At 35.8% G+C, this 23,876-nt stretch overlaps 1 protein-coding gene across 2 annotated transcripts in view; it reads left to right on the top strand.

The window, feature by feature from the left end:
• The window catches only part of LOC117331760 (rap1 GTPase-GDP dissociation stimulator 1-B-like), a 73,160-nt gene extending 57,758 nt beyond the window's left edge, over positions 1-15,402 (top strand). Inside the window, exons 12-16 of one of the 2 annotated variants that reach the window (XM_033890640.1) lie at positions 2,981-3,070; positions 3,936-4,112; positions 4,379-4,507; positions 7,285-7,356; positions 11,371-15,402. In XM_033890640.1, the coding sequence (XP_033746531.1) occupies positions 2,981-3,070; positions 3,936-4,112; positions 4,379-4,507; positions 7,285-7,356; positions 11,371-11,507 (605 nt within the window). In that variant the 3' untranslated portion in view covers positions 11,508-15,402. The remainder of the gene's footprint in view (positions 1-2,980; positions 3,071-3,935; positions 4,113-4,378; positions 4,508-7,284; positions 7,357-11,370) is intronic. The other variant, XM_033890648.1, reaches the window with a different exon arrangement.
• The last annotated feature ends 8,474 nt before the right edge of the window (positions 15,403-23,876 follow it).

Raw genomic sequence — 23,876 nt, 5'->3', positions numbered from 1 at the left:
TCTAGACTTCAGTTCTACACATATGTCCTCTAGATTTCAGTTCTACACATATGTCCTCTAGACTTCAGTTCTACACATATGTCCTCTAGATGTCAGTTCTACACATATGTTCCATAGACTTCAGTTCTACACATATGTCCCATAGACTTCAGTTCTACACATATGTCTTCTAGACTTCAGTTCTACACATATGTCCTCTAGACTTCAGTTCTACACATATGTCCCATAGACTTCAGTTCTACACATATGTCCCATAGACTTCAGTTCTACACATATGTCCCATAGACTTCAGTTCTACACATATGTCTTCTAGACTTCAGTTCTATACATATGTCTCCTTGACTTCAGTTCTACACATATGTCCCCAAGACTTCAGTTCTACACATATGTCTCCCTGACTTCAGTTCTACACATATGTCTCCCTGACTTCAGTTCTACACATATGTCTTCTAGACTTCAGTTCTACACATATGTCTCCTTGACTTCAGTTCTACACATATGTCCTCTAGACTTCAGTTCTACACATATGTCTTCTAGACTTCAGTTCTACACATATGTCTCCCTGACTTCAGTTCTACACATATGTCCCCAGGACTTCAGTTCTACACATATGTCTCCTTGACTTCAGTTCTACACATATGTCCTCTAGACTTCAGTTCTACACATATGTCCTCTAGACTTCAGTTCTACACATATGTCCCCAGGACTTCAGTTCTACACATATGTCTCCTTGACTTCAGTTCTACACATATGTCCCATAGACTTCAGTTCTACACATATGTCCCCAAGACTTCAGTTCTACACATATGTCTTCTAGACTTCAGTTCTACACATATGTCCCATAGACATTAGTTCTACACATATATCCCCTAGACTTCAGTTCTACACATATGTCCCCAGGACTTCAGTTCTACACATATGTCCCCAGGACTTCAGTTCTACACATGTCCTCTAGACTTCAGTTCTACACATATATCCTCTAGACTTCAGTTCTACACATATGTCCTCTAGACTTCAGTTCTACACATATGTCCCATAGACTTCAGCTCTACACATATGTCTTCTAGACTTCAGTTCTACACATATGTCCTCTAGACTTCAGTTCTACACATATGTCCTCTAGATTACAGTTCTACACATATGTCCTCTAGACTTCAGCTCTACACATATATCCTCTAGACATTAGTTCTACACATATATCCTCTAGACATTAGTTCTACACATATATCCTCTAGACATCAGTTCAACACATATATCCTCTAGACTTCAGTTCTACACATATGTCCTCTAGACTTCAGTTCTACACATATGTCCTCTAGACTTCAGTTCTACACATATGTCCCATAGACTTCAGTTCTACACATATGTCCTCTAGACTTCAGTTCTACACATATGTCCTCTAGACTTCAGTTCTACACATATGTCCTCTAGACTTCAGCTCTACACATATATCCTCTAGACATTAGTGCTACACATATATCCTCTAGACATCAGTTCTACACATATATCCTCTAGACATCAGTTCAACACATATATCCTCTAGACTTCAGTTCTACACATATGTCCCATAGACTTCAGTTCTACACATATGTCCCCTTGACTTCAGTTCTACACATATGTCCCCAGGACTTCAGTTCTACACATATGTCCCATAGACTTCAGTTTTACACACATGTCCTCTAGACTTCAGTTCTACACATATGTCCCCAGGACTTCAGTTCTACACATATGTCCCATAGACTTCAGTTCTACACATGTCCCATAGACTTCAGTTCTACACACATGTCCTCTAGACTTCAGTTCTACACATATGTCCCCAGGACTTCAGTTCTACACATATGTCCCATAGACTTCAGTTCTACACATATGTCCCATAGACTTCAGTTCTACACATATGTCCTCTAGACTTCAGTTCTACACATGTCCAATAGACTTCAGTTCTACACATATGTCCCATAGACTTCAGTTCTACACATATGTCCCTCTAGACTTCAGTTCTACACATATGTCCTCTAGACTTCAGTTCTATACATATGTCCTTTAGGCTTCAGTTCTGCACATATGTCTCTTAATTAATTCTTTCAACTTTGTTTTTCTCTTGCTTCATATGTTTTGAATCTTTCTCAAATTTCATATGTAGGTTCCCCTTGGTCCGTAGTTATGCATATTGCATTTTGGGACCAGTCAGATAACAACATGGCTGACAGACAGCCATCTTGGATTTTGACAATTGAAGTTTTTGCTATTGCTATTTTACAGAAGGTACTGAAGGGATCTTTCTCAAATTTCATATGTAGGTTCCCCTTGGTCTGTCGTATTGCATTTTGGGACCAATCTGAAAACAACATGGTCGACAGACAGCCATTATCGCTAAATCTCAAATTTCATATATATTTTCCCCTTGTTTGAAAGTGCTGGAGGGATGTTTCTCAATTTACACAGATTAGTAAGAGGAAGGGAAAAATAGAGAGAAGATCAATCTGACATGGAACCTATAAAGATCATTCAATGGCGGGCGCCAAGATCCCTCTGGGATCTCTTGTCTCTGGGTACTCCATCTCCATAACCAGGCACGTCCTTAAATGTCCCTGGCTGTTAATAGGACGTTAAACAAGATAAACCAAAGCAAATCCTTCTTCTTTTTCTACTTCTCTTTCTTCCTTCTGTCTCTGTACGGTCCTTAAATGACCATAGCTGTTGATAGAAAGTTAAACAATTCAAAACCAAACCTTCTATCTCTATTTATCTTCATCTCTTTTTCCTGTTTTAAGTCCAATCCTCACCATTTTCTGTTCCACATTTCCACTGTATCCTCATATCATTGCTTCCAGAAGAGATTGCATTCCAAACATTTTGAACACAATTAATATTAAATCAAAATTTAATCTGCTACTGTGATGCGTCAGGGGAACTATAGGTGTGTGTTTGTGTTCTGATGGATTTTAAATTGAAATATAATGAAACATTTATGTTTCCACAGAGCCAGCAGCTGTACAGCTTGGAAAAAACCGTGAATTTGTCACACGACTGGTGGAGTGGTGTGATGTGGACGAGCATGCAGGGGTCAAAGGTCAGTAGATCAAATATTGGGCATAAGAAATGAAGGTCATATAGATTTAATATCTTTATTTTTTTAAGTGAATTTATTATACCTGTGGCTACCATTTATGATTCATCCATTATTTACCCACCATCAAAGTTTGCCTAAAAGATTAATTCAGAAGGGTTGATGAAAACAAAAAAAAAGATCTTGGTAGGGTACATGCATAGGCAAATTCTACCAGGTATTTGGCAATACGTAAGTGAAATGTATAAAGTCCTGTTGGATCACAATATGGATAATAGGGTAATTTGACCAAAAGTATCTGTGAATGTAGGGTGTGTTTCCTTGCTCTGTACAAGGGGTGATGGTCCTTAGGTTTTGAGAAGGCTACTCCTTTAATACAAAATAGATTTTAACCTTATTTGGTATAAAACAATGGGTTCCTGAACAAAGGGTAAAATGTGACCTCACCAGAGGGCAGAAAGACCAGGTTCATTAGGGGTTACTGTTGATATATACAAAGGGTAAAATGTGCCCCTCACCAGAGGGAAGAAAGGGTTCATAAGGGGTTACTATTAAATTATAAACTTTCAAGTGAAGGGATTTAGACGTGATTTTGTAAATGTCTCCATTAGGGTAAGGTGTTTAGTGGAGCTGAGAGCACAGGTAGGCACTCAACAATGGAAACAGAAAAATAAATGCAAGTGTTGGATTTGGCACTTGTAAAAGAATTGGGGTGAATAGTTTTCCTTATTTTATCTGTTCTCAGCTGATCTGATATATGTGCTTATGCAATGTTTATCCAAGTAAAGCTATGACCAGATAGATTAATCGGGTCTCTTGGACCTCTTGTTTGGATTTATATCTTGAATCTGATTTCTTTGTGATCCAGGGGAGGCTACTCGGCTACTGGCCTCACTCATCAAAAACAGCCACTCTGCAGATGTCATGAGAAACGTGGTGAAGGCTGATGGGATAGAACATCTTGTTGCTATGACTGTGTCAGAACATGTCGTCATGCAGAATGAGGCATTGGTTGCCTTGACTTTGATAGTGTCAGCTGTTTTAGGTCAGTGGCTACAAATGAATTCATTTCATCAATTTTGCAGAATAAAATATTTTAATATATTCTTACCAGTCCCTAGAATGTGTTTAGAATGTGTTTAATATTGACAATGATAGAAAGACAATTTGAATGTTCAGAAATATTGAGTAAAGTCATAATTTTAGCTTGTGGATAGGTTTCGAATGATCAGATATTCTTAGTAAGTCAGAAAGAAATTAAATTTATCAAGAAAGATGACCTTGACCTTTGAATGGCATTGACCTTCACAGAGGATGTAGCCATGGCGTTGAAGCAATCGGACCTGACCGAGTCCATCACTAGCATTCTACAGAAGGAGGAGACTATCCCAGAGATCATATGCAATACTTTGAAACTCACCAAGATCATCTGTTCAGCGGGTAATTATCAATACCACTGATTAATTAAGATAGTTAAGTACACTAGTCAAGACACCTTGGGTAAGGGCACCACTATTTGTCAATGGCTGGTATCCATGTACATTTATACTTCATATATAGCCTGTATAACGCCAAGAATTGTCACGTAGAACATGAACAACTTCTACTGCTTACTTTTCAGAAAATTCTGAAGACATAAAATTAAAAATTACATCAAATACATGGCATTTATGGGTTGAGAACCATTAATCTATAGTGTTATATTTTCTATTGTTACATTAGCATTGAGAACCACTAATCTATAGTGTTATTTTACATAGTTACATTAGCATTGAGAACCACTATTCTATAGTGTTATTTTCTATTGTTACATTAGGGTGGAGAACCACTAATCTATAGTGTTATTTTCCATAGTTACATTAGGGTTGAGAACCACTATTCTATAGTGTTATTTTCCATGGTTACAATAGGGTTGAGAACCACTAATATATACTGTTATTTTCCATAGTTACATTAGGGTTGAGAACCACTATTCTATAGTGTTATTTTCCATAATTACATTAGGGTTGAGAACCATTAATCTATAGTGTTATTTTCCATAGTTACATTAGGGTTGAGAACCACTAATATATAGTGTTATTTTACATAGTTACATTAGGGTTGAGAACCACTAATATATACTGTTATTTTACATAGTTACATTAGGGTTGAGAACCACTAATATATACTGTTATTTTACATAGTTACATTAGGGTTGAGAACCACTATTCTATAGTGTTATTTTACATAGTTACATTAGGGTTGAGAACCACTAATCTATAGTGTTATTTTCCATAGTTACATTAGGGTTGAGAACCACTAATCTATAGTGTTATTTTACATAGTTACATTAGCGTTGAGAACCACTATTCTATAGTGTTATTTTCTATTGTTACATTAGGGTTGAGAACCACTAATATATACTGTTATTTTCCATAGTTACATTAGGGTTGAGAACCACTATTCTATAGTGTTATTTTCCATAGTTACAATAGGGTTGAGAACCACTAATATATACTGTTATTTTCCATAGTTACATTAGGGTTGAGAACCACTAATATATACTGTTATTTTCCATAGTTACATTAGGGTTGAGAACCACTAATATATACTGTTATTTTCCATAGTTACATTAGGGTTGAGAACCACTATTCTATAGTGTTATTTTCCATAGTTACAATAGGGTTGAGAACCACTAATATATACTGTTATTTTCCATAGTTACATTAGGGTTGAGAACCACTAATATATACTGTTATTTTCCATAGTTACATTAGGGTTGAGAACCACTAATCTATAGTGTTATTTTCCATAGTTACATTAGGGTTGAGAACCACTAATCTATAGTGTTATTTTCCATAGTTACATTAGGGTTGAGAACCACTATTCTATAGTGTTATTTTCCATAGTTACATTAGGGTTGAGAACCACTAATATATACTGTTATTTTCCATAGTTACATTAGGGTTGAGAACCACTAATCTATAGTGTTATTTTCCATAGTTACATTAGGGTTGAGAACCACTAATCTATAGTGTTATTTTCCATAGTTACATTAGGGTTGAGAACCACTATTCTATAGTGTTATTTTCCATAGTTACATTAGGGTTGAGAACCACTAATCCATAGTAGTATTTTCCATAGTTACATTAGGGTTGAGAACCACTATTCTATAGTGTTATTTTCCATAGTTACATTAGGGTTGAGAACCACTAATCCATAGTGTTATTTTCCATAGTTACATAAGGGTTGAGAACTACTATTCTGTTATTTTTTTTTTATTCCTCTATATTCAAAAGTTAGAACAAAAATGCTAAGCAAATCAGAGCTCTCCCTTTATTGGAGATACAGCTTACAGCACAGACTCTCCACCTTAAGATTTGTACCTCTGGGCTGGAAGGTCTTATAAGATTATCTTATTTTTAGCCATCTGATATTACACAATTTGAGCCTTTTGATAATGATGAGATGTGGATTTTCTAACTGGAGAAAAACAATTGGCTGGGGCTATTATTATACCTTGATTAATCACTTTCAGTGTTATTTCATGTCTATGTTTTATTAGATAAGGTTAAGAGGCAGGTTAAGAAACACCCATTTGTGTAACTTTTTTGCATGGCCAGACAATATTTCTATATTGATTGTATTTTCATCGGGAATCATGTGGAACTATTTCCGCCAGAAAGTGTGAAAAATATGTCTTAGTAATGTCTACAACAACACGTTTCCTACTGCTTCTTCTACACGAGTCCCAGTCCATAAGGACTTCTCTGATGACTATGTATTGGATGGTATTTCAGCTCATTTTTCTAGTTCCCACCTTACATTATATTTAGTGGCTTGTTGTTTAATGGGAGATAACTCAGCTGTCATAATTCAATATACCCAACAACCCTCTGTTTTGTAGGACAACCTGCTTATTAGGAATTCTCCGTTCTTGCTTGCAGATTGATATTGATTTTTCCCTAAGCCTTTTTTTTCAGACTTTGAGATATCTCCACGCCATTGCCATTCTTATTACTGTTGTATTTCAAGCTTTTTTTAAAGAATTAATTTGCTTGATATTGATTTTATATATCTGTTTACTGAAAAGTGAAAAGTATATTTATGAACCAGTTCCTATAAAAATGCTCAAAAGGTTTTTTTTCTTTAAATTCTCAATTATTTATTTTTTACCTTTTTTTTATCCAAGCAACAAGGTAAATTGCTGACCAATCAAATCACTGTTTACTTTGCAGCAACTCCTCCCACCAATCAGATGATCCCTTGCAGCATCCTGGCCTGTGCTGGTTTGCTTTCTGATATGCAAAGTATGAACTTTCAATGTCCATTTCTTTGTGTTGTATGGTATAATTTGTGTTTCAATTATTTTTATTTAAAACTACGCATGTTATCTTTCTTTCTTTCTTTCAGACACTGCCAGTTTTCATTGTGATCCTGCTTTGTTTATTATGATTTTATGTTTTTTCTATTTTATTTATTTATTTTTTCATGCATTTTTCTGTTTCCATTTAAATACACAATATTTTGCTTTGCTTGACAAACATATTAATTTGTAAGAAACATTCCAGCCTTTATTGTAGAACTGTTTGCTATAGATTTGTGTAAGTAGGTATTACAGTTTTCTTACTTTTTGATCCCAGGCTACTTATTACCCATGCTTTTAGGAATGGAGGTTAAAGAACTAAATTGTTTGTTACCATATTTATCAGGCAACAAGCTCATTTCTCGTAAAAGTCTCGCCCAGTCTATTACAGCTTAGGCTTAATGTACTGTAATAGTGGAAATGTTTGCTTATTTCACTATCATTAAATCTCCACGAAAATATCCACACGCGAACATATTAACATATGAAAATATTAACACACAAATATTTCTACCAAATAAACTAAATACAACAAAATCCAAGACGTGGTGGTAATCCATGAGACACGTCAAGTGTTTGAGACACGTCAAGTGTTTGAGACACAGCTATACTAATTAGAAAAGTGATAAGTAATGAGATTTTAACCAGGGCAGTAGCATCGTTTTTGTAGAACTGTCCGTCTCCTTGAAATTCAAACCTCTTACTGCTCCAATACTGACCAAGTTACCGTACTAACACTATAACAATATTGTACTACTCACGTTTAATACTCGACATCTGTCCAAGTATTAGGACAAGGGAGATAACTATTACTCAGATATACATGCCCAATGACATTGCAGTGCAAAAAATATATTTTCAGCATGACTGATAGCATGAAAATATCCTCACCGTGAACAGTTTGTGAGCTGAATTAGCAAAAATTTCAGTGCACGAAAACATCCACTTTTACAGTATACTTCAAACTGTAAAAACCTGCAAAATATTTGTGAGCATCAAATCTTACTATAAGTGTAGCTTGTAGGCAGGATTTCAATAGATTTAGTGAGAATCACACAACATAGCTTTGTGTAACATCCAAGCGTGTCGTCAGTTGATTAACACAAGGCGTAGTAAAACCAATTTTCATGATGTAATACTTACCATTACTTTATTCTGCAAATACATTACCTACACCCATCACATGACCCATCACATGACTACATGACCCATCACATGACCCATCACATGACCCATCTGTTGACGATAAGCCACAGAGTGATCTGACTTCCTGCTTTCGTTTTGGTGCTTGCTGATTGTAATAATTACTGAAATGAAAGTGATATTCACAAATTGTACATAGTTTTTGGGATGAAATTCTTTTGAAACGAGGACCTTGTTAGTGTAAGGTAGTGTGTAGCCTTAACTACTGTGTTGTGAAGTTGTGTACCACCTGTTATTGTGATCACATAACACATGTTATACGTTCAAAATATCAAAATTCTGACCTCAGACTCATTAAGGAAATAGAGTAATTGAATACATATTGATTGTTTAATATCTGATGACATCAACTATGCTGTGTACCAAAGAAGTGCAGTATTTCACTTGTTTTAAATTGGTCTAAATCATTGCCACAGTTATAATATACCACAGTGTAACCAGTCTGTGACAAAGATTTGTCTAATGCACACCATACTACAAATCTATAGAATTGTTAGGAGCTATCAGGGTTAGATATAAACTTGCAGTTAATAGATATTTGGGATCATTAATCTTGGGTAGATTTCTAAATACAATGTATGTGACCCTTGGGTAGATGTTAAGGTACATTAATCCTAGGTAGATGTTTACGTACATTAAGTCTGGGTAGATGTTTAGGTACATTAAGTCTGGGTAGATGTTTAGGTACATTAATCCTAGGTAGATGTTTACGTACATTAAGTCTGGATAGATGTTTAGGTACATTAAGTCTGTGTAGATGTTTAGGTACATTAATCCTAGGTAGATGTTTACGTACATTAAGTCTGGGTAGGTGTTTAGGTACATTAAGTCTGGGTAGGTGTTTAGGTACATTAAGTCTGTGTAGATGTTTAGGTACATTAAGTCTGGGTAGATGTTTAGGTACATTAAGCCTGGGTAGATGTTTACGTACATTAAGTCTGGATAGATGTTTAGGTACATTAAGTCTGGGTAGATGTTTAGGTACATTAAGCCTGGGTAGATGTTTACGTACATTAAGTCTGGGTAGATGTTTACATACATTAAGTCTGGATAGATGTTTAGGTACATTAAGCCTGGATAGATGTTTAGGTACATTAAGCCTGGATAGATGTTTAGGTACATTAAGCCTAGGTAGATGTTTAGGTACATTAATCCTAGGTAGATGTTAAGGTACATTAAGTCTGGGTAGATGTTTAGGTACATTAAGCCTGGATAGATGTTTACGTACATTAAGTCTGGTTAGATGTTTAGGTACATTAAGTCTGGGTAGATGTTTACGTACATTAAGTCTGGGTAGATGTTTAGGTACATTAAGTCTGGGTAGATGTTTACGTACATTAAGTCTGGTTAGATGTTTACGTACATTAAGTCTGGGTAGATGTTTACGTACATTAAGTCTGGGTAGATGTTTAGGTACATTAAGTCTGGGTAGATGTTTACGTACATTAAGCCTGGGTAGATGTTTAGGTACATTAAGCCTGGATAGATGTTTAGGTACATTAAGCCTGGGTAGATGTTTAGGTACATTAAGTCTGGGTAGATGTTTACGTACATTAAGCCTGGGTAGATGTTTAGGTACATTAAGTCTGGGTAGATGTTTAGGTACATTAAGCCTGGGTAGATGTTTACGTACATTAAGTCTGGGTAGATGTTTAGGTACATTAATCCTAGGTACATGTAGATGTTTAGGTACATTAAGCCTGGGTAGATGTTTACGTACATTAAGCCTGGTTAGATGTTTACGTACATTAAGTCTGGGTAGATGTTAAGGTACATTAAGTCTGGGTAGATGTTTAGGTACATTAAGTCTGGGTAGATGTTTACGTACATTAAGTCTGGGTAGATGTTTAGGTACATTAAGTCTGGGTAGATGTTTACGTACATTAAGTCTGGATAGATGTTTACGTACATTAAGTCTGGGTAGATGTTTACGTACATTAAGCCTGGGTAGATGTTTACGTACATTAAGCCTGGGTAGATGTTTACGTACATTAAACATGTACCAGGTCAAAAAATAGGATTAGGTATGTTTTGGCTGGTTAAAGGATTAGGTAGTTGTAACCTGATTAGAGGATTAGGTATATAAATTAGCCTGGTTAGAGGATTAGGTATATTAATTAGCCTGGTTAGAGGATTAGGTATATTAATTAGCCTGGTTAGAGGATTAGGTATATAAATTAGCCTGGTTAGAGTATTAGGTATATTAATTAGCCTGGTTAGAGTATTAGGTATATTAATTAGCCTGGTTAGAGGACTAAGTACATTTGTATATTAATTAGCCTGGTTAGAGGATAAGGTATATTAATTAGCCTGGTTAGAGGATAAGGTATATTAATTAGCCTGGTTAGAGGACTAGGTATATTAATTAGCCTGGTTAGAAGATTAGGTATATTAATTAGCCTGGTTAGAGGATAAGGTATATTAATTAGCCTGGTTAGAGGATAAGGTATATTAATTAGCCTGGTTAGAGGACTAAGTATATTAATTAGCCTGGTTAGAGGATAAGGTATATTAATTAGCCTGGTTAGAGGATTAGGTATATTAATCAACCTGGTTAGAGGATTAGGTATATTAATCAACCTGGTTAGAGGATTAGATATGTTTAGCATGGTTACAGTGTAGCAGGATTAGGTGTGTTTAACCTGGTTAGCAGGATTATGTATCTTTAACCTGGTTAGCAGGATTATGTATCTTTAACCTGGTTAGCAGGATTAGGTATATTTAGCCCGGGTATAACTGACCATTTTCATTACAGGTACATTAAAGGAGGACATCGCTACATCAGGAATTGCCAGCCTGACCGAGAAACTGACCAACCACCAAGATGATAAAGTCAAGGAAGCTGCTTCATCCCTTCTAACCACCATTCAGATACTGACCACAGAAAGATGACCACTGGGTTGTCCCTCCGAGGGTGAAACAACTGTATCTGTCCAGAATTAGACAGTATTGAGAAGCCTCTAATTCACATAGCTGTTTCATTATTTTATAACTTCTAGTTGGGAGATTTCTCATGCCATTGAGGAAATAAAAAAATCGAAGTTTGACATAATCTTAAAAGCATTTGCCATATATTTTGTTGTTATGTCATTATATAGAGAGAAAAAGGGCTGTTAAGATATTTTGTTGTTGTATACGTTAATATTCAGTTTTTGTTTTGGATTTGGAACAACTGTAATTAAAACACATGTTGTAATGTATATTATCATTTATGAAACTTTGTACTTGATTTCAAATTTTATTCTTGGATTGGAAACTGTAAACAATCCTCTTTTTTTTCATTAACATTTTTACAACAGGGTATAGTTTCAGGGTATATGAATGGCATTCAAATTTGAGATGTCACAGTAGGCCATTAACTAAAACTTTTATTGAATATGTTTTACCCTGTACAGACAGTCGGTATTTACATGTGATATGTATGAAAACAGGCATTAGAATTTCAAGATTAAGAAGAAAGTTCTATCACATATGATAAAAAACAAACTCAATAAAAGTGGAAAGTGATCTGTTAGGTAAACAATAGCATATTCAATAAAACATGACGTTTACCAAAACACTCATTAAACATTGTATTGAAATATGGAAATATATATGACATATCCATGTTAGGACCAAATATTCAAAAGAATTTTTTTTTTTTTTACTTAAAATCCTTGTTTTTAAGGCAGTGAGTTGCAGTGCTCTCTTAATCTCCAAGGGGCCACGGTGGCCGAGTGGTTAAGGTGTCCCGACACTTTAACACTAGCCCTCCACCTCTGGGTTGCGAGTTCGAAACCTACTTGGGGCAGTTGCCAGGTACTGACCGTAGGCCGGTGGTTTTTCTCCGGGTACTCCGTCTTTCCTCCACCTCCAAAACCTGGCGCATCCTTAAATGACCCTGGCTGTTAATAGGACGTTAAACAAAAAAGAAACAAACCAAATCTTAATCTCCAATAAAAAAGTTTGTTTTTCTGAGTTTGAATTGCTTACCTGTACTTTAAAAGTCAGAGTGAGTAAATATATTTACAATATTTTCCTTTTATATAAAACCATCTCTAAGGATTCACAGCCCAAACCTTCCTGTTATAACGTTAGAAAGTGATTCACAGTCCAAACCTCTCTGTTATAACGTTAGAAAGTGATTCACAGTCCAAACCTCTCTGTTATAACGTTAGAAAGTGATTCACAGTCCAAACCTCCCTGTTATAATATTAGAAAGTGATTCACAGTCCAAACCTCCCTGTTATAACGTTAGAAAGTGATTCACAGTCTAAACCTCCCTGTTATAACATTAGAAAGTGATTCACAGCCCAAACCTCTCTGTTATAACATTAGAAAGTGATTCACAGCCAAAACCTCCCTGTTATAACGTTAGAAAGTGATTCACAGCCCAAACCTTCCTGTTATAACATAAGAAAGTGATTCACAGTCCAAACCTCCCTGTTATAACATTAGAAAGTGATTCACAGCCCAAACATCCCTGTTATAACATTAGAAAGTGATTCACAGCCAAAACCTCCCTGTTATAACGTTAGAAAGTGATTCACAGCCCAAACCTCCCTGTTATAACTTTAGAAAGTGATTCACAGCCCAAACCTCCCTGTTATAACGTTAGAAAATGATTCACAGTCCAAACCTCCCTGTTATAACGTAAGAAAGTGATTCACAGTCCAAACCTCTCTGTTATAACATTAGAAAGTGATTCACAGTCCAAACCTCTCTGTTATAACATTAGAAAGTGATTCACAGTCCAAACCTCTCTGTTATAACGTTAGAAAGTGATTCACAGCCCAAACCTCTCTGTTATAACGTTAGAAAGTGATTCACAGACCAAACCTCTCTGTTATAACGTTAGAAAGTGATTCACAGACCAAACCTCCCCGTTATAACGTTAGAAAGTGATTCACAGTCCAAACCTCTCTGTTATAAAGTAAGAAAGTGATTCACAGACCAAACCTCCCTGTTATAACGTTAGAAAGTGATTCACAGCCCAAACCTCTCTGTTATAAAGTAAGAAAGTGATTCACAGTCCAAACCTCTCTGTTATAAAGTAAGAAAGTGATTCACAGACCAAACCTCCCTGTTATAACGTTAGAAAGTGATTCACAGTCCAAACCTCTCTGTTATAAAGTAAGAAAGTGATTCACAGTCCAAACCTCTCTGTTATAAAGTAAGAAAGTGATTCACAGACCAAACCTCCCTGTTATAACTTTAGAAAGTGATTCACAGACCAAACCTCCCTATTATAACGTTAGAAAGTGATTCACAGTCCAAACCTCCCCATTATAACGTTAGAAAGTGATTCACAGTCCAAACCTCTCTGTTATAACGTTAGAAAGTGATTCACAGACCAAACCTCCCTGTTATAACTTTAGAAAGTGATTCACAGTCCAAACCTCCCTATTATAACGTTAGAAAGTGATTCACAGTCCAAACCTCCCCATTATAACGTTAGAAAGTGATTCACAGTCCAAACCTCTCTGTTATAACGTTAGAAAGTGATTCACAGACCAAACCTCCCTGTTATAACTTTAGAAAGTGATTCACAGTCCAAACCTCCCTATTATAACGTTAGAAAGTGATTCACAGTCCAAACCTCCCCATTATAACGTTAGAAAGTGATTCACAGTCCAAACCTCTCTGTTATAACGTTAGAAAGTGATTCACAGTCCAAACCTCTCTGTTATAACGTTAGAAAGTGATTCACAGTCCAAACCTCCCTGTTATAATATTAGAAAGTGATTCGCAGTCCAAACCTCCCCGTTATAACTTTAGAAAGTGATTCACAGTCCAAACCTCTCTGTTATAACGTTAGAAAGTGATTCACAGCCCAGACCTTTTGAAAAATGCTGTAATAACCTATAATTTTCCTGAAAAACCATATCAATAAAATTAATGTTGTTTCCTTAATACATATCTTTGTATTTTTTTTTCTTTTCTTTTTCACAGCGATTGTAGATGATCAATATCCGTCAGGAGACATTAAATGATTACGGGGTATTTTGTTTTTATTAATTGTATTTATGTTGCAGTAGGTAGTATTGGCTAAAGTTTAATGACAATCTTATTTCATTTTTATCTTAATTGAACAAGACGAGAAAGTTTAGTAGTCTGAAAGTCATCATTTTAATGTATTTATTTTAAATCTTCATAAAGTATGAAAACAAATGTCATCATCAATCCTGATTATCTAGAGCGTCACAATACATAGTGTATGTCCATTGTTAGAGGCTTCCTCACTTCACACCGACCATTGACATCTAGATCAGGATCACACCGACCATTGACATCTAGATCAGGATCACACCGACCATTGACATCTAGATCAGGATCACACCGACCATTGACATCTAGATCAGGATCACACCGACCATTGACATCTAGATCAGGATCATATAATATCACAGCCAGTAAAGGTTATCAGTGCCTCTATAATTCACTCCCATTATCAGAAATCTGATGATGGGCGTCGGCTGTGTAAATCTAATGATGGGTGTCGGTGGTGTGTCGCTATGTCAGAGAATATTGTCTATGAGGATTTCTATGAACATCCTTGTGTATTGTAAAAACCTGTATAATTTGCCTAGTTCATTTTTTTGGCTGAAAAGCTGTAAAATGCTTTTCCAATGGAGTTGTAAGAATGCAGGCAGTTTCAGGATTATATAAGATTTGTGTGTTTTTGCGAGGTTAAAAAAACTGAATATCTAGTAACATGGGTATCATTTTCAAACTCACAAGCATTGTGTTCAGTTAATTTGAAATGCTTTTTATTGTGAAAATTAATTAAAGGCCATCTAAAACGAAACCTTTTGTCTTTCTCATAATTTATGGTAATATAACGGTAGAAATTACAGTATATTAGTACAAATGTATCAACTATGATATCTTAATTTAACCTTCTTAATGTCTCATCACTTCACTGTAGACTTCTGAACAGAACAAACTATGTTTGTAAGAAAAATACTGGCATGTGTTTTGCTTGTTGTCCCTTAAATAAATCAACCATAAGTGTAGAGGTCTTCAGACATACAAATACAGTCAAAATGTGATTGCTGTTACCAAGTGATGCTTTGTGTCTTTCAAAATAGAGTTATCTCCCTTTAACAAAATAAAATCAATGTGATCTTATCCAAAAGCACACTTACAATATGTTGGATTGTGTTGTTAGCATTAAGCTTGTAAGATAAATAATTTACCTGGGAGCTTGTTAGATAAATAATTTACCTGGGAGCTTGTTAGATGAATAATTTACCTTGGAGTTTGTTAGATGAATAATTTACCTGGGAGCTTGTTAGATGAATAATTTAACAGGGAGCTTGTTAGATAAATTATTTACCTGGGGGCTTGTTAGATAAATAATTTACCCTGGATGATTGTTTGATAATTTACCTGGAGGCTTGTTAGATAAATTATTTACCTGGGAGCTTGTTAGATAAATAATTTACCTGGGAGCTTGTTAGATAAATTATTTACCTGGGAGCTTGTTAGATAAATTGTTTACCTCGGAACTTGTTAGATAAATAATTTACCTTGGAAGATTGTTTGATAATTTACCTGGAGGCTTGTTAGATAAATAATTTACATGGGGCTTGTTAGATTTATAATTTACCTGGGAGCTTGTTAGATAAATAATTTACAAGGAAGATTGTTAGATAGTTTACCTGGGAGCTTGTTAGATGAATATATTACCTGGGAGTTTGTTAGATAAATAATTTACCTGGGAGCTTGTTAGATAAATAATTTACCTGGGAGCTTGTTAGATGAATATATTACCTGGGAGTTTGTTAGATAAATAATTTACCTGGGAGCTTGTTAGATAAATAATTTACCAGGAAGATTGTTTGATAGATAATTTACCTTGGGGCTTGTTAGTTGATAATTTACCTAGGAAGTTAACTTCTTGTGTTTTCTTAAAAGCAATGTACCGACGTGCAGTAATCCAAGTAGGAGTTGAAATATCTTGTCTTTCGTTTCTGTAGTAATTACATTCTAAAGTGCAATACATATAATTTTAACAGAAAGCACTGCCAAGTGTATTTATGTAACTGTTGAAAAATCTTGTATGAGTTTGTAGACGATTCCCCTGTAATAAATCATGATGTGTTATATCTAGAGCATCTTACCAGTATCATTAACTTTTTTTTACAAAAGTGTATTCGTTGATTGTCAGGATATGAAATGTTACCATGTTTACAGAACATTTGTACGAGACTTTATTGCTCAGTTTTTTGTTGTTTATTTTAATTAATGACATCATTCTTTTTGTTTACTTGCAGTCACATGGTCAAACCTGATAAAGATCATTTTGAACAGTGTTGCTAGCTCAAAATATCAAACACTGTGTTACATAGTAATTTTTGTACAAAAAACCTCAGTTTTTGCGTCTATGATAAAACATATATTGACCTGTGACCAAAAGGATGCGATAGATAAAATATATAAAATGTGTATTATAATACATTTACTTCATGGAAACATATTTGTTTGTTAGCGACTTAGTACATCGCCATAGAAACCAAGATGATTTTAATATTAAAACGTGTCAGTGACTTGTGTATGGTAAATTGTCACTTGAGGTTGAATTGTTCCCGTTTTGTCATATTTAATTAACCATGTGTGTTGACATATATATATAGTAAGTAGATAATCAGTATATATGTGTGTGTCTGTGTTATAAGCTCAATGATCATGTGACATTTATCTAATGTCAAGCATGATGATGCATTAATATATTATTCACGTCTTCAATTTGTTTTTTAGACCACTGTAATAAGATGGTGTGCTATTCAAATCGCCCTTCGTCTGTGGTTTGTGCTCCCTCCTTTTATCATCCGTCCGTCCATAAACAATCCTTATTATCACTTTTTCTTGAGAAGTACCTGAAAGATTTTTCTTAAATTTCATAGGTAGGTTCTCCTTGGTCCCTAATTGTGTTTGCTCAATTTTTGAGGATCAGGGGGAAATCATTAGCCAACATGCAGCCATCTTGGATTTTAACTGTTGAAATATGTTAACACCTTTTCTCAGAAGGTTCTTCTTTGATCTTTCTTAGAATTTCATTTCACTCATAGGCTCCCCTTTTCATTATTGAATGAGTAAGAAGAAAGGGGGAAAGAAGTGAAAGTTGGGAAGTTAAGAAAAGATCAGTCTTACATAGAACAAATGAAGATCAGTCTGACATAGAACCAATAAAGATCAGTCTTACATAGAACCAATAAAGATCCGTCTGACGTAGAACAATAAAGATCAGTCTGACATAGAACCAATAAAGATCAGTCTTACATAGAACCAATAAAGATCAGTCTGACATAGAACCAATAAAGATCAATCTGACATAGAACCAATAAAGATCAGTCTTACATAGAACCAATAAAGATCAGTCTGACATAGAACCAATAAAGATCAATCTGACATAGAACCAATAAAGATCAGTCTTACATAGAACCAATAAAGATCAGTCTGACATAGAACCAATAAAGATCAATCTGACATAGACCCAATAAAGATCAGCCTGATATAAAACCAATAAAGATCAATCTGACATAGAACCAATAAAGATCAGTCTGACATAGACCCAATAAAGATCAATCTGACATAGAACCAATAAAGATCAGTCTGACATAGACCCAATAAAGATCAGTCTGACATAGAACCAATAAAGATCAATCTGACATAGAACCAATAAAGATCAGTCTGACATAGAACCAATAAAGATCAGTCTGACATAGGACCAATAAAGATCAGTCTGACATAGAACCAATAAAGATCAGTCTGACGTAGAACCAATAAAGATCAGTCTTACATAGAACCAATAAAGATCAGTCTGACATAGAACCAATAAAGATCAATCTGACGTAGAACCAATAAAGATCAATCTGACATAGAACCAATAAAGATCAGTCTGACATAGAACCAATAAAGATCAGTCTGACATAGAACAATAACGATCAGTCTGACATAGAACCAATAAAGATCAGTCTGACATAGAACCAATAAAGATCAGTCTGACGTAGAACCAATAAAGATCAGTCTGACATAGAACCAATAAAGATCAGTCTGACATAGAACAATAACGATCAGTCTGACATAGAACCAATAAAGATCATTCAAAAGTGAGCACCAAGATCTCTGTGGGATCTCATTCAAATTTTGTACATATTTTTTCGTTGAAATGATTTGCTCTATAATGTGTAGTGGAATATATTCTAAATATATACCACTCGCTCTGTAGAAGCAATTTAAATCATGTTTGGCTAAACGAGATGAACCATCTCTTGGATTATTCATGAAATATTTGATCTCTTGTGGTGTATTAAATTTGTTTTTATCTCCAAAATTCACAACAGGTTACAAAAGAAAAAAGTAATTCATGAAAATATCAATAGTCTCGCAATCAGAAAAAGACAGAAGTAAAAGGGTGCAGGTAACCGTAAGTGTTTTTAAAGCATTTTTAAACCCAGCTGAAAATAATCCTATTATACCTTTTATAATGTATACCTCCTATTAAAACCATTTTTTGGGGTACATTTCTATTTAAAAAAAATTGTAGCCATGAATATAATAATATTATCAAACTGTGAGGCAGTCATTTACAGGTGAGTACACATTGATATTTTCAACAATAGGACCCCCCATCGAGATGTGATACCCTGTACTTGAGGGTGGTATTCATTCCCCAAAGATAACTTTGTTACCTATAGGAAACTGAAGTTACTTCAATGTTGGGGGGTTTTTTATACACAATTTATTATTGTAAAAAGTACTGTATTATTATTTAAGGCAATTACATATACATTTATATGAAACAATTAATGATGAAACTTGTATACTAATCATACAGGATAATGATGATTTAATAAAACTGTATTCTGTGAAGCAACTTTTCACAAATCAGCAGTATGTGTTTAAGTGTATCCCACATAGCCAAAATTGTACATGAAAATTAGATAAATGATGAAAATGAAATGTGACCACTATGGGCATGGCTCATAGCCTGTAATCTCCTCTGCCATCTGGGCATTGATGAGAAAATGTACGGTCACACATACAGTACGTGTGTAGAGGACCTCTGGGATGGTAGACCTAGACTTATCTAAGCAATGGCAATTTCGTTAAGTGTTATAAGTAACAAGTACATACATGGTAATAAGTCCATCTATATGAAACCTTTTTCAATGAAATCTGTAAAAAGCCCATCTATATGAAACACATTTCAGTGAAATCTGTAAAAAGCCCATCTATATGAAACACATTTCAGTGAAATCTGTAAAAAGCCCACCTCCTATCTTTGAGTCCAGGTATTGTGTTGGTGTCCGGGACCTACTGCTGGATGATCTCGTAATATCTAATGGTTTGTGTATGTATAAGTTATCCTTATTTTAATATGCATAGCCTCATTTCAATGTCATATCCTCATTTCAATGGCACATCCTCATTTCATCTAATTCACCAATCGAAAGCATTCCAACAAGGTAGACAATCATTTCTGTAGTTCAATATTACTATCTTTTTATGGTTAATCTGGGACCATTTCCACCGCTAATGTCTGCTAATGTCTGCTCCGTGTCTTGGAAGACCTGTCCTAGGACAATGGGTCCACGTTTATGTCCATTGCTGAATGGTCCACATATTCTGTGTCACTGTGCTTCCTGTACTCATCAAATTTATCCTGGTAATTTTTCTCTAATTGTAGACAATTTTTACAAACTCCGTGTCAAAACTTTGTAGCTGATGTAATAAACAACTTTGCCTTTGTATGTGTTAAGTCCTCAAATAAAATCATATGCATATTAATTCTAATGTCTGTTTTCTTTTTATGTCTTTGGTTGTCACTGAAGTAACATTTCTAAGTGTTTTACTGAACATAAGATATTTATACATATATTAAGGATTGGTACCAGTTAGGTGGACTTTTAAGATAAAACTCCCTCCTTGGAGTACACAATACAAACTACCAGTAGTTGTTTTGAGAGTTGACCTCAGTTTCATTGTTGAATTGTCTTAGTAAGGAAAGTCTTGGTAAGGAAAAGTCTTAGTAAGGAAAAGTCTTAGTAATGAAAAGTCTTGGTAAGGAAAAGTCTTAGTAAAGAAAAGTCTTGGTAAGGAAAAGTCTTAGTTAGGAAAAGTTTTGGTAAGGAACTTTTTTAAAACTCATTTACTGCTTAGATAAGGAATTTTAGAGCAGTACTCCAGTATCACACTGGTAAAGGGGAAAACATTGCCAGTTATCCCAACGACGAACTTGTTATTAGCTCACCTGGTCCGAAGGACCAAGGTGAGCTTATGCCATACCGTGGCGTCCGTCGTCTGTCCGTCGTCCATCCGTCCGTCAACAATTTACTTATTTGACTTCTTCTTCATAACCGCTGATCGGAATTTCACGAAATTTGGTCAGAAGCATCCCTATGGGTAGGGGACTCAAAATTGTACAAATGATGGAGCTGACCCCCTGGGGGCCTCTGGGGTGGGGCCAAAAGGGGTCAATTTAGCTATATTGATATAAACGACTTCTTCTCTGAAACCGAGCAATGGATATCGCTCATATTTGCTAGGTAGCATCATTATGGGGTGGGGATTCAAAATTGTACAAATGATGGGGCTGACCCCCCAGGGGCCTGAGGGGTGGGGCCGAATGTGGTCAATTTGACTATATTGATATAAACGACTTCTTCTCTGAAACCGAGCAATGGATATCGCTCATATTTGCTTGGTAGCATCATTATGGGGTGGGGATTCAAAATTGTACAAATAATGGGGCTGACCCCCCAGGGGCCTGAGGGGCGGGGCCAAACGGTCAATTTGGCTAAATTGATATAAACAACTTCTCTTAAACTAAGCAATGGATATCTCTCATATTTGCCTGGTAGCACCTACTTGGGGTAGGAATTCAAAATTGTACAAATGGTGGGGCTGACCCCCTTGGGGTCTTAGGGGCGTGGCCAAAAAGGGCCAGTTTGGCTAGATTGATATAAACGACTTCTCCTCTGAAACCAAGCAATGGATATTGCTCATATTTGCCTGGTAGCACCCCCTTGGGGTAAGGATTCAAAATTGTACAAATGACGGGGCTGACCCCCCGTGGGGCTGAGGGGCGGGGCCAAAAGGATTCAATTTGGCTAAATTGACATTTTTAGAATTACTATAAAACCAATGTTCATGTACGTCCATATAAAATGCTTATGATATATTGACATAGCAATACCAGTGACAAATATACTTAAGCATAGTTCTCTTGTTTCATATCTCATGAAACCAGGTGAGCGATACAGGCCCTCTGGGCCTCTTGTATATTCCCAGGATATCTACAACAATGGCGACAAAGGGAGAGGGAAGTGACATCTTTGTCGTATATATAGCACATTTATATTTGTAGAAATTTTGTGGTGACGAGGGCAAGTAAAATTAGTATACGGACCAAATGGTCATTTTGTCCCCAGTTCTCAGCAACTTATTCTGGTTTTAGAGTCGATTGCAGACATCTATATTCAAATCAATGGTATATTGCTAAAGGTCAGTATATCCGACTTTCCATGTGACTATGTCATAAGATATTCAGAAAGGCACAAAACTACAACATAAATGTCACATTTGTCACCATTGTTTACCCTAACCATGGACTTGGCAAACAACATTCCAATGCTGAAATATATATAACTGTCTGTGTTTTTCCCTTTGCCAGTGTGGCTATGACCTAACTGTTAGAACAACTAGAGTATCGCTATTGCTACGGCCAGTTGTGATTTTTATGAGTTTCCCTCCATTCTTAATGACAGGCCCTTTAGTCATGTGTACAACTGAAGATGTTTCAGCATATTGCCAACAACCATGTACTTATTCTTCTTTCTCTGACAGCAAAGCTCCCTCGTAAGAAGAGAAGGAAGTCATTGGTCTGGAAAAGACTATAGTAGTTTACAGATCAGCTAGCATTATGATATAATATCTTTGGAGGACATCACATCAGTATATCTAATGGTGTAGTCGAAGGACTTTCCCAAGTCTTTGTTAACTGTTCTGACAAACTCTTCATAACTCAGCTTCGTATGGAAGCAAACATGACCTAAATGGATGGAAATAAGGTAAGGGCAAATAATGAAGTAAGAATGTACTGTCTGAGACCCTGTCTACTTAAAAGGTTCATGCTAAATTGTGTCAAGAGCTCCTGATCACCGGGCATAAGCAAGACTGATTTATGGGATAATTAAGAAAGATACATTATCAGCTAGCCTGCCCGAAGGAGAAGTGACCTTATGCTGTGGCGCGGCGTCCGTCATCCGGCTGGCGTCGACTTTTCCTTTTAAACAACTTCTTCTCAATAACTAAGAGGCCCAGAAACCTAATATTGGACCTGTAACATGCTGGGATGAATAAAGTTGACCTTCATTCAAGGGTCAACTTCATTCAAGGTCACAGGGTCAAATAGGGTGTAATGTTTAGACCTCTTCTCCTCAATAACCAAGAGTGTTAGCGAGTTGATATAAGGCCTGTAGCATGCTGGGGTGAAGGGCTACCAAGTTTGTTCAAATGAATGACCTTGACCTACATTGAAGGTTACAGGGGATCAAATAGCCTAAAATCTTTAAAAGATTTCTTTTCAATAACCAAGAGGTCCAGGGACTTTATATTGGTTCGGTAGCATGCTTAGGGAAAGGGCTACCAAGTTGTTCAAATGAATGACCTTGACCTACATTAAAGGTCACAGGGGTCAAATAGGCTAAGATATTTAAACAACTTCTGATGAATAAACAAAAGGCCAAGAGACCTGGTATTTGGCCTGTAGTATGCTGGGATGAAGGGCTACAATGTACCACGTTTATTCAAATGAATGACCTTGACCTACATTCAATGTTACAGGGGGCAAATAGGCTAAAACCTTAAAATAACTTCTTCTGAATAACAAAAAGGCCCAGAGATATGATACTGGCCCTGTACCATGCTGTAATGAAGGGCTACAATATTTGAGCAAATTAATGGCCTTGACCTACATTCAATGTCATAAGGGTCAAATAAACCATGATTTAAGAATTTAATATGCCAACAGACTTTAAAGACTCCTGAAATAACTGCAGGGTCCATATATGAAAGGATCATTGCATTGCAGGTGAGCGATTGAAAGGATCACTGCATTGCAGGTGAGCGATTTGGGCCCATTGGGCCCTTTTGTACTCTTCCTTACAGTATGACTAGTCCCAATGGTACTATCTTTTGACAATAACTGATATATAGGCCTTCAGACTACCTCACCTTTGGTAAACCGTTGAGAGAGTTAGATCAAAACAAGAG

The sequence above is a fragment of the Pecten maximus genome, chromosome 1, assembly GCF_902652985.1.
Source record: "Pecten maximus chromosome 1, xPecMax1.1, whole genome shotgun sequence".
In the NCBI taxonomy this organism is placed as follows: Eukaryota; Metazoa; Mollusca; class Bivalvia; order Pectinida; family Pectinidae; genus Pecten; species Pecten maximus.
The sequence above is the reverse complement of the archived record's forward strand: the minus strand, read 5'-3'. Positions and strand labels throughout refer to the sequence as shown.